Source organism: Pelecanus crispus, chromosome 7 (genome assembly GCF_030463565.1).
Source record: "Pelecanus crispus isolate bPelCri1 chromosome 7, bPelCri1.pri, whole genome shotgun sequence".
Lineage (NCBI taxonomy): Eukaryota > Metazoa > Chordata > Aves > Pelecaniformes > Pelecanidae > Pelecanus > Pelecanus crispus.
Genome location: NC_134649.1, coordinates 32805772 through 32822131, shown reverse-complemented (window position 1 = coordinate 32822131; position 16360 = coordinate 32805772). Strand labels below are relative to the sequence as shown.

The 16360-nt window shown below is 43.8% G+C and overlaps 1 protein-coding gene across 2 annotated transcripts in view; it reads right to left on the bottom strand.

Annotated features, from left to right (window-relative positions):
- Positions 1–9458, bottom strand: part of LOC104023851 (6-phosphofructo-2-kinase/fructose-2,6-bisphosphatase 4) — a 37510-nt gene extending 28052 nt beyond the window's left edge. For both annotated transcript variants that reach the window (XM_075713612.1, XM_075713613.1), the window contains exons 1-2: positions 9353–9458; positions 1523–1639 (exon numbers count right to left, since the gene is read on the bottom strand). In XM_075713612.1, coding sequence (XP_075569727.1) covers positions 1523–1639; positions 9353–9458 — 223 coding nt within the window. The remainder of the gene's footprint in view (positions 1–1522; positions 1640–9352) is intronic.
- Positions 9459–16360: the final 6902 nt, after the last annotated feature.

Sequence of the window (16360 nt, the reverse complement as noted above, 5' to 3'; positions counted from 1 at the left end):
TCACAAAGACAAACCATATCCAGCAACCTAGGATGGAAGCTCATATAGCAACTTTACATAAAATTAGGCAGCAACGTTGTAACTATTTTTATTAAGCACAGGCACATATATTTTCTGATGTGCTGCTCACAGTAGCCCGTGAAACTTTTCCTGTAACTGAAGCAGACCACCCCCACCTATTTTACTGTATTTGGGATATATTCAACCAAACACAAGCCAGACATGGACAGTATCTTTTGTTTGTTGTCCAATACTGAATTTCTGCTTTTCACAGTTGACATAGTAAAACGCTCAACACCATGACATATATACATAACATATCTATATACACATATATTATAGATTTTATCAGCTTGGATATAGGCTGACATATTTAGATTATTATTCCATTTCAACCTAATGGATAAAACTGAAGTCCCTAAATACCTGATACTGCACATCAGAAGGGTGACCCTGTGTGAAAACAGCCAAAACTTAGGTGCTAATTTAAATCCTGTAAACTCTCATACTCAAACAATATAACGTATCCTCCATAACATCTTATCTAAAAAAAGCATATTAGACAAGTTTCTAAGACCTTAAGAAAACAGGAACTCCAAAAGCTATACCCTAGAATCCAAAGGCAGTTTAAATATAGGTGAGAACTCTCCGTCTTGATTTCTTAGAGCTACTAGGAAATACATCTCTGAATTTCCAGCCAAAAGTCTATGCTTTAGTATGATCTAATATGTTTAATGTTATTTAAATGATTAACTAGTCATAACTACAAAGCTACCATTACTGCACCAGACACAGAATCACAGAACACCAGAACTATCTTTTTCTTCTACTGAAATAGAGGAGAAGGCAGGGGAGATGGCCACTCAGAACCTCAAATGGACTCAGGCCTTTTTTACTTGTCAATCTGGGCACACAAGATACCACAGGAGCTCAGGAATGAGGTAGGACAGCCAGGTCCTTGGCATAGCCAATCCTAGCCATCACTTCCCATTCAAAACACACATATAAAGTCCTTAAGAGAGTGGTAACAAGTGGCTGCTTCAGTTACTTGGGCTCTTAATATTCAGACAAAGAGCTGTAACTCATTCCACAAGTGCAGTTAAACAAAGCCTTACACAGAGAATTTACACATTGCACTAAGCTCACAGAGAAAAGAAGATGGAGAAGGCAGAACTTTAACCCAGAAGTGTTGACTGCTTGCCCATTTGTAAACAAGATTCCCTTTCACCCACATAAAGAAAGGGGAAGGGAAAAAAAAAAAAAAAGGACAGCTGAAGAACCAGAGTGTTAAGGGACAAGGCAAAAAGTTGATTTAGGCACCTGGCAGAACAAGGAGGTACATGAACAGTCACCAGAATTTGATTAATTACCATCTGAACAGAACAGAGAGCCTGTGTATGCTATTGCTTAAAAATAAGTTAAAGCAGAAGGATTTTAAGTAGTCAAATTGGGCAATGAAATTACTGGGAATTAAATTTATAAAACACCTAACATCAGATGTAAACAAAAGTAAATCCATCACCTTTTGTGGGCACTCCAATCCAATTTAAATATCGTGTCAGCTTCTTTGAGATGTAGGTTTTTCCTCTTGCTGGGAGACCCACCATAACAATCAGAGTAGGGCAATTGGTCATACATACTGAAACAGAAAAACAGAAAACTAGGATTTACCATTAACATTCCCACAAAGCAAAGGCTTATGTTGCGGGGGAAAATTACAATCCATGTGCTCTCGAGGAAGTGACCATTCAAGCAGCTCATGCACTGTGTCTCACTATTTCAAAGGGTTTCTTCAGGAGTATGGTGGACCTAACCAGGTTTCTTATGCTGTGTTGAATTTTGGAAGGGTGAGCCAGTGGTAGTGCAATACTGGACAAGTGAGTTGTATACAGGCAGAAGACAAGAAACCTATGTATTTGCATACGTTTTAAGACATACAGTAACAATGCCAAAAAAAGGACACTGACATCTTAAGCCCCTATGTACCTCAGTTCAGTGCTTGCATTGAAAGGAAACAGCAAGGTGTACACAGTTTTTAGATAATTTTTAAATCTTTAAGACAAGACCTCAACACTGCTCAACCTTTTCTTAGTTTTGAGTGAAACAAGCATGACAGATGCAGCTTAATAGATCAGAGTATGACAGGATATTCACTATTTATTATTTCTCTTTTAAATATTAACATAAAAATCTCTCTTGAAACAGAGTTCATTTTGACTTTGATGGTTATTAGACATAAAGCACAAGTATTCTACACAGTCAAGTACAATAATCTGATATACAGATATATGTACAGAAATACTCTTAATCAAAGACAGAATGTTTAACTAAAAAAACCCCACCACTGTAGGAAGTTAAAGTTATATGTATAAACTGAAAACCTTGAGGCATTTCCTTTCAAATGACAAGTTTTTGAACATTTTAATGGCACAAAACTATGGAGATACCTTGCATGAATCTATCACAGCTACAAGGAACTGCCTAAAAAGAAAGAAGATATTAAAGTGGCACAAAGATACCACCGGCTCCCTCCATCCCCTATTTCAAAGGGAATAAATTTCTGTAGAATCCACATGTGCATCAACTTCCTCAGCGTCTTGATAGAGGAGGTGTCAATTCACTCCAAAAGACTAAATCTCAGTGTTATGCCATAAGGCATAACTAAACTGTTGTACAAAGCACTGCGATTGCCCAAGATTCCCAAACCTTGGATTGACAGAGTCCCATCCCACAAAGTCACCTGCATAAATCTGGCAGAGCTACTCGGCATAGTAAACCCATCAAAAAAGAACAAACACATTAGCAAAGACAGATGCACTTTCTTAAAATGCACACTGAAAAGAAAAAAAACCAAAACCCAAACCCATTAAAAATACACTTTTCATGAGAGCAAGCAGGCAAAACTGTACCTAACCTCAAACCCACGAAACAGTCTACTACTCTGTGAAGTGAAAGTTATAGGGAACTGAATGCAAACCAAAACAGATCCAAACATGTCCATGTCTCCAGAAGGACACTGGTAAAAGCCCTCAGAGTAAGCTCCTCTGTGCAGAAGCCTACAACACGAAGGATAATGTTTTCTTGTCTCTTTTCCTCTTTGTCTTAATTTCAAGGTGTGTGAACCCCAACTCCAAGAGTAGGAAGGCAGGCTCAGTAGAAACAAAGTCTATGAAACAAAGTCTATGAAGTGTAAAGAGTACAGTGCTGACTAAGCTTAACAGCTTTGCTGCCGGTTTTAAGGACAATGAAATAAAATATTGAGGTGAGAAAAAACCCTGAGCCCCTAGAAATTTTAAGAGAAGACGCTGTTCTTCAAAGCCAGTTTGAAAGGTTCTTCACCTGAAATACCCAGCTTGAGTTTTAAATAATTTTCCAGTGTAAGCAGTGAAATAAGAGTTGTAAAAACAAAGGCAAACCAGGATCTGTACAGAAAGGCTCTAAACACTGCCCCAGGTCCACTTGCTCTGCAAGGAAGTGCTAAGTGAAATAAGCTTTTCTACCCATTCTGAACAGAATTTACCAACTAACATTATACCTAGATCACCCCGATTTCCACCCCCCTGGGGTGAGCCACACAAATTTAACCTCCTCACAGAACATTTGTCTTTTGGTAATGTAACAATAAACGTATACTGGAGCAAAACTCCATTTTGCAAAACTAAGGGCTGGGAAGCTACCGTGAAGAAACCTGCAACCCACTTAAATGGTTGCTTCACAGATTACACTGACGACCTCTCTCTAAGCCAAATCCTACTGCCAACATTGGTTTGTAATAGATCAAACAACATGCAAGAGCGATATTTCCTCCCATTGCCAAGAAGTCTGTGCAAGTCTGGCATCACATGCATTTTCATGCAAATTTCCTAAGTAGAGAAACTAGCAAAATTGCCTTTATTACAGACCTTTGTGTACAGTTCAACATACATGCCTAACCTGTTGTTCTGATCACTCTGTGCACCGCTATTTAGTGTGCAACCATATAGCAGAAACCAAGGGAATTATCTGCTGATCCCAATCTAACAAGTTGCAATCCTATTCTGATTAGGTGCCAGGCTGACCTGAGAGTGCTGCTCTTCTTTAAAGGCAGATACCATACAAACAGATGCCCTGCATACCGGAAGGAGGAATACCATTGATTCCAATGATCTTAAAATACTCTACTTTTACATAATGCCATAGCCCTGTAAACACCACTACACAGAACATGGTGCTATGGCATAGACCACCCATTAGTGCTTGTCTTCAACAACAGGATGCCAGTTCACAATCTAAAATTCAGGACACTAAAAAATGTTTGGTGTTTTGGTTTAGATGGCTAACAGTGGTTGCAGTCTAATACCACTTACACAGGTGGCACTTTGTGACAAGCGCACCTGTGCATTCAGAGGTAGAAGTCAAATGCACGTTTGCTGGCCAAAACAGCAGATGGTAACAGCTAAATGACAGGACTGAAAATAAAAGCATACAAAGCAACTATTTTATTTTTTCTGTACCTCAGTGTAGCATTCTCCACAACACATGTAAGATTTGGCACAGCAAACACAGGTTTTCATTTCCTTCCTCACAATCCTGTGTCATTAACAAGACTTAATTTTGCTCATTAGCTCAGTAAAAAACTCAAGACTAAACCAAAATGCAAAGTTCTGAGGTCAAACACTCAGAAGTTAAAAATAATTTAATATTCTTTCACTTTATCTGAACCACAACTTTCTCAACAAAATGTTGCCAACACTCACCGCAAGTGGGGAGGAACGCTCATTCCAATGACCGCATTTAAAGTATCAGTGTCTCAAGACTTACACCTTCCTTTGAAGAAATGTAAGCAATTTTGACATGAGGATGCGGACTGATAAAAAAACCAAACAAAACACAAGTTACACATATCTAACTCCTGGAATAAAAAAGCCTCCTTATTTTTATATTTTCTCAATGGCACAATGCTCAATTTCCCTTTTCACAGCACCTCACCATCATTCACTTTATATGAAAAGCAATTTGCAGCACAAAAGTAGTTATATAGGTGCAAATTGCAGAGCCAAGGCAGACTCCTAATCGCAGTTTTCTCTCAATTCCTTATCACTGGATTGTCTGGCTTATTTCCAAAAATCTCTACACAATCTAATCTCAAGAAAACAAACTTATTTTTTAATACTGCTTCATGTATGTAGCTCCTAAGGTCTTCCAACAGCCTCAACCTGTGAATGTGCCATCAACGCTAATTTTGCTAGAGGAACATACACATTCAGAACAGCAAAACAAAACTTATAGGGCTTATGCCATCATTTGCTAAAGATATTCTATGACTTTACTCAGTTCTTTTTTTTTTAAAATAGATGCTTGTAATATATGCATGTAAGATTGCATGTTTATAAACAGCAGCACCAAGAAGAAATTTATGTTGCATCCCCTCACTTACAAGGAACACACAAAAAATGCCCAAAATACCAATCACTGAAGGAAAATGGCCAAGTGATGAAGCACATTAAAATCAAGTATTACGATTTAAGCAAAGTCATACTACTGAACAAAACAGCAAGTTGCAGGTCAGAGTAAAATTATGAATGCCTACCCTTCTAAAGTTTAAGGCTTAACAGTCAAGGAAAGAAGAAACTACACGCTCATTTCTTGCCTCTTGTAGACTCTATTGTGAAATAATGCAAGATGCAGAAGGTTGTGAAACCAAACTAGGACGTTGAACAGCCTAAATCAGCTGTGCAGCATTTCGTCAGTCCTCAAAACTCACATGATCTTGTGAAATCAGAGACAATAGTTGTTCACCTACTACCTAACATATTATCAGCTGTCCTTTCACCCAAAATGAGATTTTGTTTCTTCCTCATCTGTGTTCAATTTCTAAGTCAACTTTTAAGGTCGGATGCTTTCTGTATCAAGCTGCTACAGTTAGCCATCTGAAGTTTAGAAGGATTCTTGCTGTTTCTATGGCCTTCGACTGTTCTCCAAAATCACTGTACTATTTAGAGGCTCATACAAATATCTTTAACTATAACCCAATACAGCCACCCTTCCAAATAAGGTTAGCCCTATGTGTTTTCCCCTATTTCTTATCCAATTTAACTACTGGTAATCCATTTTTTCCTGTTGATCAATGATGACAATCAGTCACCCATTTTCACATCCCACAGGGTTAAGTTCCCCATCCTGCTGCTCTTTCTGAAGAGCATCCTGCTCCTATACTTGAAGAAGTCCATCATCTTCTAATTTCTGTCTAAATCACCAGCTTCTAACATCACCTTGGTACAAGGGATTCAGAATTCATATTTGTCCTCCAGCCAGCCTCATGCCACCAGCTGCTCCTAGCAGCTCTGCCATCCACTTGCTCAGGGTTACCATTTGCTTCCTACAGCTTTGATGCCAACAGTGATGGCCCCATCATACGTACTGATCCCAGGCTACAGCTGGGTGTTGTCCTTACCTCATTCGCTTTCTCCATCTTCAGTTCCTTGGGAGTGCAAATACACATAAGGAGTGTGAGCTCAAAGGCTAGAGTTCTTTAGAGCAAAAATAATCTTCATTTGATACTTTTATTTTTTGGACCTGATGTACATTCATCCTACTGTACGAACAGCAAATAAAAATTATTAGAATGACCAAATTCCAGCAGCTTTAGGGAAACAAAGCCATTAACCGTAGTAGGGGGGAAAAATGTTTAACCACAGGAAGCTCACTATTTATCTCTCACTCTATAAACATCCTCTGCTAGGCTCTCAAAACAACTTTCACTATAGCGTACTTCGCTATTTATTTTTTATGTCCATGTTTGTAGCCCATTGCTTGATTCACAGAGCTTGAAACAATGTGACATCCGATGCCAAGAGCAGCTTTAGTGCAACCTATTGACAGACCACAGAAGGTAAGTGGCAGTTATTAATAAAAACGTGCACTTCTACTGCCTACAAGTCTTACTTTGGAAGGTCATTTAGAACAGTTACTTTGCTTTACTGGTCTCACCAGCTGTAAAAGCTCAGTCTGCTCAGTAGGCTGCACGTGGCCAGAACTCCTTAAAGGCCTCGTAATGCAGAGACTAAAAGAACTAGCTCTTCAAAGCCCTGTGACAGCTAAACCCTGGCACAGCTAGCCAGATTTCTTCTTCCCCAGATAATTACAGTTCCTACAACTTTTAGAAAATCACATTAAAAACAGTTTACACAGGTAAGTCCCTCTGCAGATGGGTCTGCTGAGTCCTCAGCTGCAAATGTGCACAATTCTGCCCACCCACCTTCTAGAAAGATACAGTCAGACTAAAAGTAGTGCAGATAATGGTCATCAGCATGAACGAGGAAATAAAAAACCCAACCAGAGGAGACTGAAAGAGTTCATCTTGCTTAGCCTAGAAATTCAGAAGGCATCACAGCAACTAGCTTCACTGCTTCCACTGGAAAGCTACTCTTGAGGTCAAGAAATCCACTTCCACCTTGAGCTTGTATTTTTTGAACAGTGATGTTTAACAGTTACCTGTAAAAGTAGAGAACTGAAACTGGTCAGCCCAACACTGCCGCACATCACCCAGCCTGGGCAGTCCATCCTGAGCTGCCACAGCACAGCTACAGGGCCTGCAGGTCACGCTGCCTCGTCAGAACACGGGGCGATGCATGATACATGGAAATCTGAGGATAAAGGACTCTGCAGCCCCCTTGCATGGGAAAAATTACAAAGTGTTCTCAGTTTGCTTAAAGTAGATGGTTTTATCAAGGAAGAGCAAGTTCTGCTCCTCTCTAGTCTGTTTGTAATTCTTATGTATCACAAATTACTGTAGACATATTATGTGTATACTAAAAGAGCAAAAGGATTAAAAAAAAAATTTCCAGATCTGGGTTGTTCGGTTTTTTTTTTTTTTTTTTTTAGTAAAAAGGTTTCTCAATTATAAGGGGTCTTGGGCATCAAAAATTATAGAATCCTAAAAAAAACCAGATATGTGAAATAATTTTTTGAAGTTAGTTTATAGTCAACAGAAGCTAAATAATTCTGCCAAGACGACTCCGTATGTCACCAGATTACATGCGACCAATATACTATTTTGCTCTTGTGGGCTTTTTTGTAAAACAGTGTCTGTGTCAAAGCTGTAACAAATGTTATTTTGTCTGGAAAAGACATGCCACATTAAGGCCAAAACGAAGCATTCTCCTTACCGTGTTTACAAAAGCAACCCTACACACTTTCTGACCCTTTTCCTATTTCAGCATTCATCTCCTTTTAACACCTAGTATTTTTCAGATGCTGGAGTAATTCAGTTCACACAGAAACACAGGCCTGCTTCCTAGCAGAAACCAAGAAAGTTTGGGCTTTTTTTTTTTTTTTTTCCACAAGAGCTGGACCAAAGCAACACCAGAGCCGAGGCAGCAGCCCATGGACGCCTGCCATAACAGCAGAGCCCTCAGCTCCTTCTGTAAGCGCAGCCTCTTTGCATGACAAATAAAAACAATTCCACACTACAAAGCCCCTTTTGTCTGCAAAACTGCCGTGTATTGAACCTCAGTTATTTAAGTAAGGGGAAAAAAATAAAGAGGAAAAAAACGTGCGAGGCTAAGTTTGTTAATAAACTATGGTTTACAAACGCCACAGCCAAAGTCTTTAGAGGCTGATGACTTGGTTGGCTGCACCTCAAAATAAAGAAAGCCATTAAACTCATACAACAGATGGCCTGATACAGCATTGGCCTTAAAAGAAAGAAACAAAAATGCAGTGACATTTTTAGGCCTCCCTTCGGGAAGAATATACTGAATGTAAGCGCTCCTTGGAACCAGAGCATTTAAAAAAAAAAAAAAAAAACCCACAAAAAACCCCACAAACCAACACAAAAAAGCCCACCCAAAAAATAACAAAAACAACTGGAAAAGATACTCTTCCCAGCCAAGCTTTGTTGCCTTCCGTTGGGCACAGATCCAGCAGCTTCGGGGTTTTCTGCCTTCCCCGGCGTTTCAGGCGATCGCCTCAGCCGGCAGCCCCACCGCCCCCGGCACACCAGCCCCGGGCCGGGTGAGCCACTGAACGCGCCCGTGGCAGCCGAGGCGCGGCAAGAGGCGCGTTAAAGCCCAGGCAAAGGGCTTGGCGCTCGGAGGGGGGCGGCAACGGCGGCGGCAACGGGGCCCTCCCGGCTCCGGCCCCTCACGCCGCTTTCCTCGCACCTCGACCCCGTTGAGGCCGAATGGCCCCGGGAGGGGCGCGGCGGGGGCCCGGCTCACCCGCTGCGGCCAGAGCAGGAGGAGGAGGAGGAGGAGGGGGAGCGGCCGCCCGGGGGTCCCGCTGACAGCTGCCGCCCGCCGGGGCTCCGGCAGCGCGGCCCGGGCAGACCCCCCCCCTTTCCTCCCTCCCTCCCCGCCGCCGCCCCGCTCACCGCCGCGCTGGGCGCTGTGCCCCGCCGGCAGCCCGTTGTCGTAGGGCTCCCACGTCTTCTGCAGCGGGTTCTGCGTGAGCTCCCGCGCCGGCGACGCCGCCGCCATCCTCGCCCGCCTCCCGGCTCCCACTGCAGTGGCGGCGGGCGGGGCGGCCCCGCCTCTCAGCTCGGCGGGGGCGAGGCCGAGGCCGCACCGCCCCCTGAGGGGAGGCCGGCCGCGGGAAGCGGCGGCTGCCGCGGCCCGGTCGAGGCCTTCGGGCCGGAGCGAGCCCTCGCGGGGTCCCTGCCTCGGTGTCTGCCCGCAGCGGGAGGACGGAGGCCCGGGGCGGTGCCGGGCCCCGACGGGGCCCCTGCTCCCTCACGGGAGAGGCTTGGCGCAGCCCCCCCGGCCCCTGCGGCCTGGCAGGCTGAGGCCGCGTCGCACCGTTTATTTTTCACACCGGGTCTTCACACCAGCCCGAGCGGGGCTGTCGGCGGCCCCGGGCAGCGGGAGGAGGAAGGCGGGGGTAGGGAAGCAGGGCTGTTCCTCCAGGCGAAGATAACGAGGGGTCGGGGTGCAGCCGGTGTGCGCTGACAAGCGGGTGATTGCGTTTTCCGCAGCCGGCGCGGTCCAGCTGCGGAGAACATCACGCTGCCTCAGAAGGGCCTTTTTTAAAAGCCCTAAAAATAGCATGTCCAGCGAGCGTGCAATTTGCTTTAAGTCATTCACCAAATGGTACATTTTTCCAATTAAACTCTATTTTGGCCTGTAGGCTAAATTAGTCTCAATGCAGAAAACTGTAAATAAACAATAGCTTTCTAACATCTTGTTTAACTACCAAGAAAAACTATTCACAAGTTGCAGTCGAAAGATCTTGCCCTGCAGTAAGAGCAGTGGTGCGGCTAGATACAAGATCCAGCTGCCATGTTTCCAAATCAACTTCATCAGCTTTACAGCTGAGAGAAACCCCACAATTGAAGTTCATTAACTGGGCTGAGCAAAGTGCTAAAAAAGCTGAATATTTCACTATTGCATACATCTACATATTTTACAGAAGATAAATGCAACACACTGAAAAGATGGTAGTGAAGTGCAATATGCATTTTCATTATTATTCACTCTCAGGCACTCAGCCGTTATGACTCTGGCCCAACTACAAATGAAGGTCAGTACCCACCAGGTCTGCTGGGTGAGGCGGTCGTGATCCCCCGTGGAGGATCCCCCGAAACACCAGGGAAGGCAGAAAATCCGGAAGCTGCTGGATCTATGCCCAACAGAAGGCAACAAAGCTTGGCTGGGAAAAGTATCTTTTCTAGTTGCTTTTGTTGTGGGTGGGCTTTTTTTGTGGTTTTTTTTTTTTTTTTTAAATACTAGTCAGACTCTAAGCATCATTTTTAGTTTTTCTATCCCATTACAAGCTAAAAGGTAGCTTTTTAAACAGCAGAAAACCAGTTCTCAGAGACATGTGGTGAGACACCCCCAGGAGAAGTTAGCACCAGTTTTCCAAAGCCGTGTTTGCTTGACCTGCCCTTCCCTCTTTTCTAAGGCAATTTCCTTCTCTTCAAGACTGATAACAATTTTCAACCATAGGCACCTGCAGTATACTTTTATGCTAGCATTTCTTCCTGATTTTGTTGTGAGTTGAGAGCCAAGGTGGGGAGGGGCAGAGGGGTTATAGGAGTTACATTAACAAGGGTCAGAAAACTAGGAGCAGAGAGAGGGAGTTTTTGAACACTTAAAAAGCTTCTTGGTTTCTTCCATTAAGTATGTATTTACTTCTAACAGTTGCCAAAAGAGTTGTGAGCAGGAACAGTTTAATCTGTGTTCCAGGTTAATCCCGGAAGCCTGTCTCCTGTGCGTACACAGACCAAGGCTTCTGCTTGATCATACAGAAACCCTACTTTGTATCTGTAAATAAACTGTATCATATAGTAACCATATAATACAAGTTCCGCAATGTCTGGAAGTCACTTTCATGTATCTCATTTCCCTAGTAAAGATAGCGCTTTATAGTCTGACAGTCTATAAAACATCCATAAACCACCCAACATCTCCGCCTCCCGTCTTTCCACCACCGCTCTGGCAGCACCAACTCACTACTTGGAGTGAGAAAAGACGACTTTCCGGTCCTCCAGCTGCCCACGCCCTCACCGCGCAGAGCACAGCAGATACAGCTCACGAAAAACCAGTTCACAAACCCTTCTGCAGCGCAGAAGATCCAAGAGATATCCGTAAAACGACTAAAGGACGCAGAGGCACAGCCAGAGGTCACAACGTGTGGTTTGTATAGGCAGGATGGCTGCAAAGGAGCCCCCACGCCGTGCCAGGCCCTGAGGTGAAGCGCGTGGGATGCTCCAGCGCCGCAGCTGGGAGCCCTGACCAGACTACGACAATATCCTGTCCCCGCTCTCGCGGCAAAAGACGAAGCAGCTTTTTTTTGGGAAGTTCCTGAAATAGAACAGAGCAAAACTTTCCGAGAATAAAAAAAAGCTGCTAGAACACAAGCTCTCCCCGTTTCCCCTCCGGTGTTCGAAAACGCCGTTCGTGATGTCAGCTGTGCTTCCCAACAAGCGGAGCACCGCAAACCATCAGCGCTTGGAAGCCTGGCCGAGCTGTGGTCCCGCGTATTTACAAAACGCGACGCGAAGCGGAGGTTTCTGGAGGAACGGGCGCCGCGGCCGTGCCGGGCCCCCGCGGCGCGCGCCTGGCCGGGAGCCCGCTGCCGGCCTCCCCTCGCGCGGGGCGGCCCCGCGCCCGCCAGGCGGCGCCCCGCCACCGCGCGGGCTGCAGGCGCCCCCCGGCGGCTGGCTGCGGCCACGGGCACCCGCCCGTCGGCAAGGCGCCGCGCGCCGCCCCGGCAGCCCCCGGGCGGGGGGGGGGGGGGGGGGGGGCAGCCCCCGGGCGGGGGGGCAGCCCCCGGGCGGGGGGGCGGGGGGTGGGGGGCAGCCGCTCCAGGCGCTGCTAGATGAAAGTTCGTTGAAACGCGGAGCTGCAGCAGGTGGCCTGTGCCCAGGCTACCCCCCCCCTCCGCGGCAAAATTAAGTAATTCACTTTTATGTTGCAGAAACGTGCAACGAGGTCGCACTGCGAACGCTGCGCCAGGGAGCCCAAAGCTTCACAGAACGCTAGCGTTCAAGTACAGCCACTCTGGGCTTTTGAGCACCCAAGGTAGAGTCAGAGGTTACAGGAAGCTACAGGGAAGAAAAGTCGATCTACTACTCCCGAGTTATTTTCTCAACCAAATGAAAAAAAAAAAAAATGTTGGGGAGAAAGTCCACACTCAAAATTAAATATCCTCATTTCTTTCTAGATATTAAACACCAACAAACTATATTTCGCCCTTAACCTAATGCTTCCATTTCTCTGAAGCAATTCTCTTTCCACCATGTCACGAGGAAATTTTTTTATCCCTGCAGTCTCGGTTATTTATGTCTTTGAGAAAACCAATAGCACCTGATCTCTACACACACAAATAGCTGGCAAAAACCTAAATCCAGGTGTTCTCTATTGCAACTGGCAGATTACTGTTTTAGCTAGAAGTAACAAGCAGGAATTGAATGATCCCATCTTAAAATAGGTATCTACATTTTCCACATAGCACAATGGTGAGAGGAGGAGAGATCAGAGTTAGGGTCCTCATTCCCCCTTTAAGAAGGCATGTAAAGAGGGCTGTATGCTCCCCCCACCCCCCCCCCCAAGTTTTCAACTACTCTAAAAGACTTCAGCCACATAGCACAACACAAGCTTAGTTTCAGTACAGTTTAAGGCGGTACAGAGGAACGCAGAATTTAAAAAGAGCATTACGTATGAATGTTATTTGAGAAATACACACCAGCACAGTCTTCAGCCCACACACATATCTTGCATATCCAGCTTCGACATCCAACCAACGCTCCCTGATTCCACACAGACTAGATGGCTCTGACCAGCTAACTAGAAGCCTGCTACACTGTATCATGATACTTACGTAAAGCATACAGGATAATTCCTATTGAACTTATAATTGATTTTCTCTCTTAATGAAACAAAAGGTGTCAAGTATACCTTCAGCAGGCTCGTGGCAGTCCTTCATTGGCCAAAATCTATGCAGCTAGAAGCATCACCCAAGGACAGCCAGTGACAGCTATCTAATATACAAGGCAGTTACAACACTGCAAGCCAATTAGAAGAGATGGTGACCAAACACACAGCTATGCTTCGCCCTTTTTGTTCACAAGTAACAACACTCCAGCATTTCAAAACTGCATTTCGGGTGGAATGGGAGAGAGATTTCTCCCTACGCACCTCACAGGCTGTAATGCTGATTTTTTTTGTTTTGACCATGCATTTGTTACAGTGCTTTTTACATGGTAAAAAGCTGCAGCTCATCAGTAATGACAGCATCCAAACTTGCAACTGCACTGAGTTTCCACTATAATGACCAGAACTACTGTAGAGCAGATGGGACATTTGGCCTGTTCCATCACATCCCTTATTACATTAGCACCTCAGCAGGGGACAGACTGCTCCCTCCCCCAGGTAATTCCCATATTCCTGAAGTACAGATCAAGCCTGGCACTTTTTTCCTCACTGTGGAAGAGTAATCTTTAAGAAGCTACCGAAAACACAATGCCCATCTGCTAGGTAATGCTGTCAGCTTTGTAAGGCAAGTACTAACTCAACTTTGCTCTTCAATTGCCAAGGAAACCTAGAGATAAAGAAAGGTGCACTAGCAACTCTTCCTTCCGTGCTGTTCCTGAGCTCCTGGATGTTGACAAAGATGATGCATTGGGAACAGTCATCCTACAAAAGAGATCCCTCACAAGTTCAAAATATCTCACACAACTTCCCACAGAGAATAGAGTAAGTTCCTTCCTGTGAAGAGCTTAGCAAGCACAATGAGCAATTGGGGAAGAGAGGTATTAGCAAAATTACATACATTGTTTCATACCTTCTCAGTTAAGTTTCTCAGGACTTTTTGTTACATCAGCTTCTTAAATGAAGACTTCCCATCTCCTCAAGACTGCCTATGGTTTTCTCCTTAACCAAAAGTACCATCCTTTTTGTTTTCCCACAATCTAATGTCCCAGGAGTCAAAAGTGACAAATAGCCCACTAAGCCCCCAAAAATTTCAAGCATCCCACATGACAAGTTCAGCAGGTTCCCCATACCATCTCCACCGGTCCTTCCATTTAGGACTTGGTTCCAAACCAACTGAAAGCACAAGGACCAGGCCTTGTGATACACGGCCCTAGCACTTACTCCATTTCTTCTGAGTGACAAATAAGTTTATCACTGGCACCATCCACTCCATATCCTATTTCCTATCACTGCCTAAAGGGAAAAGGTTCCAGTTGTATTGAAGTAGACTGCTACCTCAAAGACAAGCAAAGCCATTAAGGATTCAGAACTAAAAAAGAATCTGCCCCCAGCAATACACACCTTTAGAAGTTATTTTATAAGAGTTCATTTTACTATTAGACTTCCTGGCTACAGATCAATCCACCAAAGATATTCAGAAAAAAAACATGCGTGATCATGCTTTATATGACAATGAGCTACTACTAAGAACAAGAAATCTCATCAGTGCTAATTGGGGAATAGATTTAAACAACATACAAGATCCCACACAGACAAAGCTGTATCATTACAGATACTAGAAAGATTCCTTAAGCTGAAACAAAATAATATTCCTTAGCACAGATAAGGAGAATAACTCATCCAAACAGAAGATGTTGGTATGAAGTAAATTCATGAGAAAAAAAGTTCCCATTCTAACAATCATCAACACATCTGATACAAAGGAAGATCTGACAGGGCTCAGGCACTCAGGAGCTTCACGCAACACTTGTTTGGCTGGAGAGAGGACTAATTCCCACACAAATTTGCATTCATTGTATTTTTTCATCATCTACTGAAAAATCATGATAGTTATTCCTCGTGCACGCAAAACAGTGATGCATCCCTTACAGCAGTGTTTAAGTGTGGCTTGGTTCCAACACAGTTACGTGTTTTCAAAGCCATGACAACCTAATGACCAGGAAACACGTACTAGCTATACAAGGGGTTTTATTGTAAGAATAGTACCAATAAAGTTTTGGATAGCTTTCCACAGAACCCACAAGATGTATTGTATGCATATAAAACCTATCAGACAACCTAAGATTACTTGGGGAGATACAGGTTATCAGCAGAATGTCCTCACACCAACATGTGGATTGCATGGAGAATCCCAGAGCATACACCAAGATTCACATACACAGGATTATCAACTACATTAAAAAAAAAAAAAAATACACCTTGCTACATTGTCACTCTGTTCTTTCATTATGTGAACCATTCTTGAAAGCATGGCCATTCAGAGTACTTTTATTATTTCTAAATATATAAACACGTTAGTTTAGACGTTTATCACATTTCAGAAGAAATAATTGCTCTATTTTAAACACGGGAGAAACCTACCGCCTGAAGATAAACCCTATCAATGAGATGCCATTGTTCTCATGCAAGGAAATGTCCTGTGTTAAGTCTAACATGAGGCACAGATTTAAGGCTGGTCTGCATTAATGGTATTCTTCAAATCTGAAGGATAAATCACTAATTCTTTACACCTCCAGTCCAAGCAGCCACCTCCCACCTTCACCGCTGAGAGAACACTGAAATTATTTCCTTGAAAAATAGGCCAGATCCTCAAGTGGTGCTTCCAGGTATTGCTTAAAACTATTTCCATCGTCACAACATTAAGCAACATTTAAAATCTTCCTGTTATGACACAACATAAAGGAAAGATGGCATCCATTATTCATGTTTTCTGAGCACAACCCAGTGTTAAAAAACCCTTTGTAGCTTACTGTATACCAGGGACTTCAAACTATTTACATGAGGCGGGGTGTGCTTCTAAAGTGCAGAAAGAGGGCATTAAAATGTATGGCATTTGCATAAATTGCCCGTTTACATTCACAGGTCTAGAGGGTAACTGAAAATACTGAGTTTCCAAGATGGTAAGTCTACTGAGGACAGTTGTTCCTACACGTTGTTCTGGTAGTATC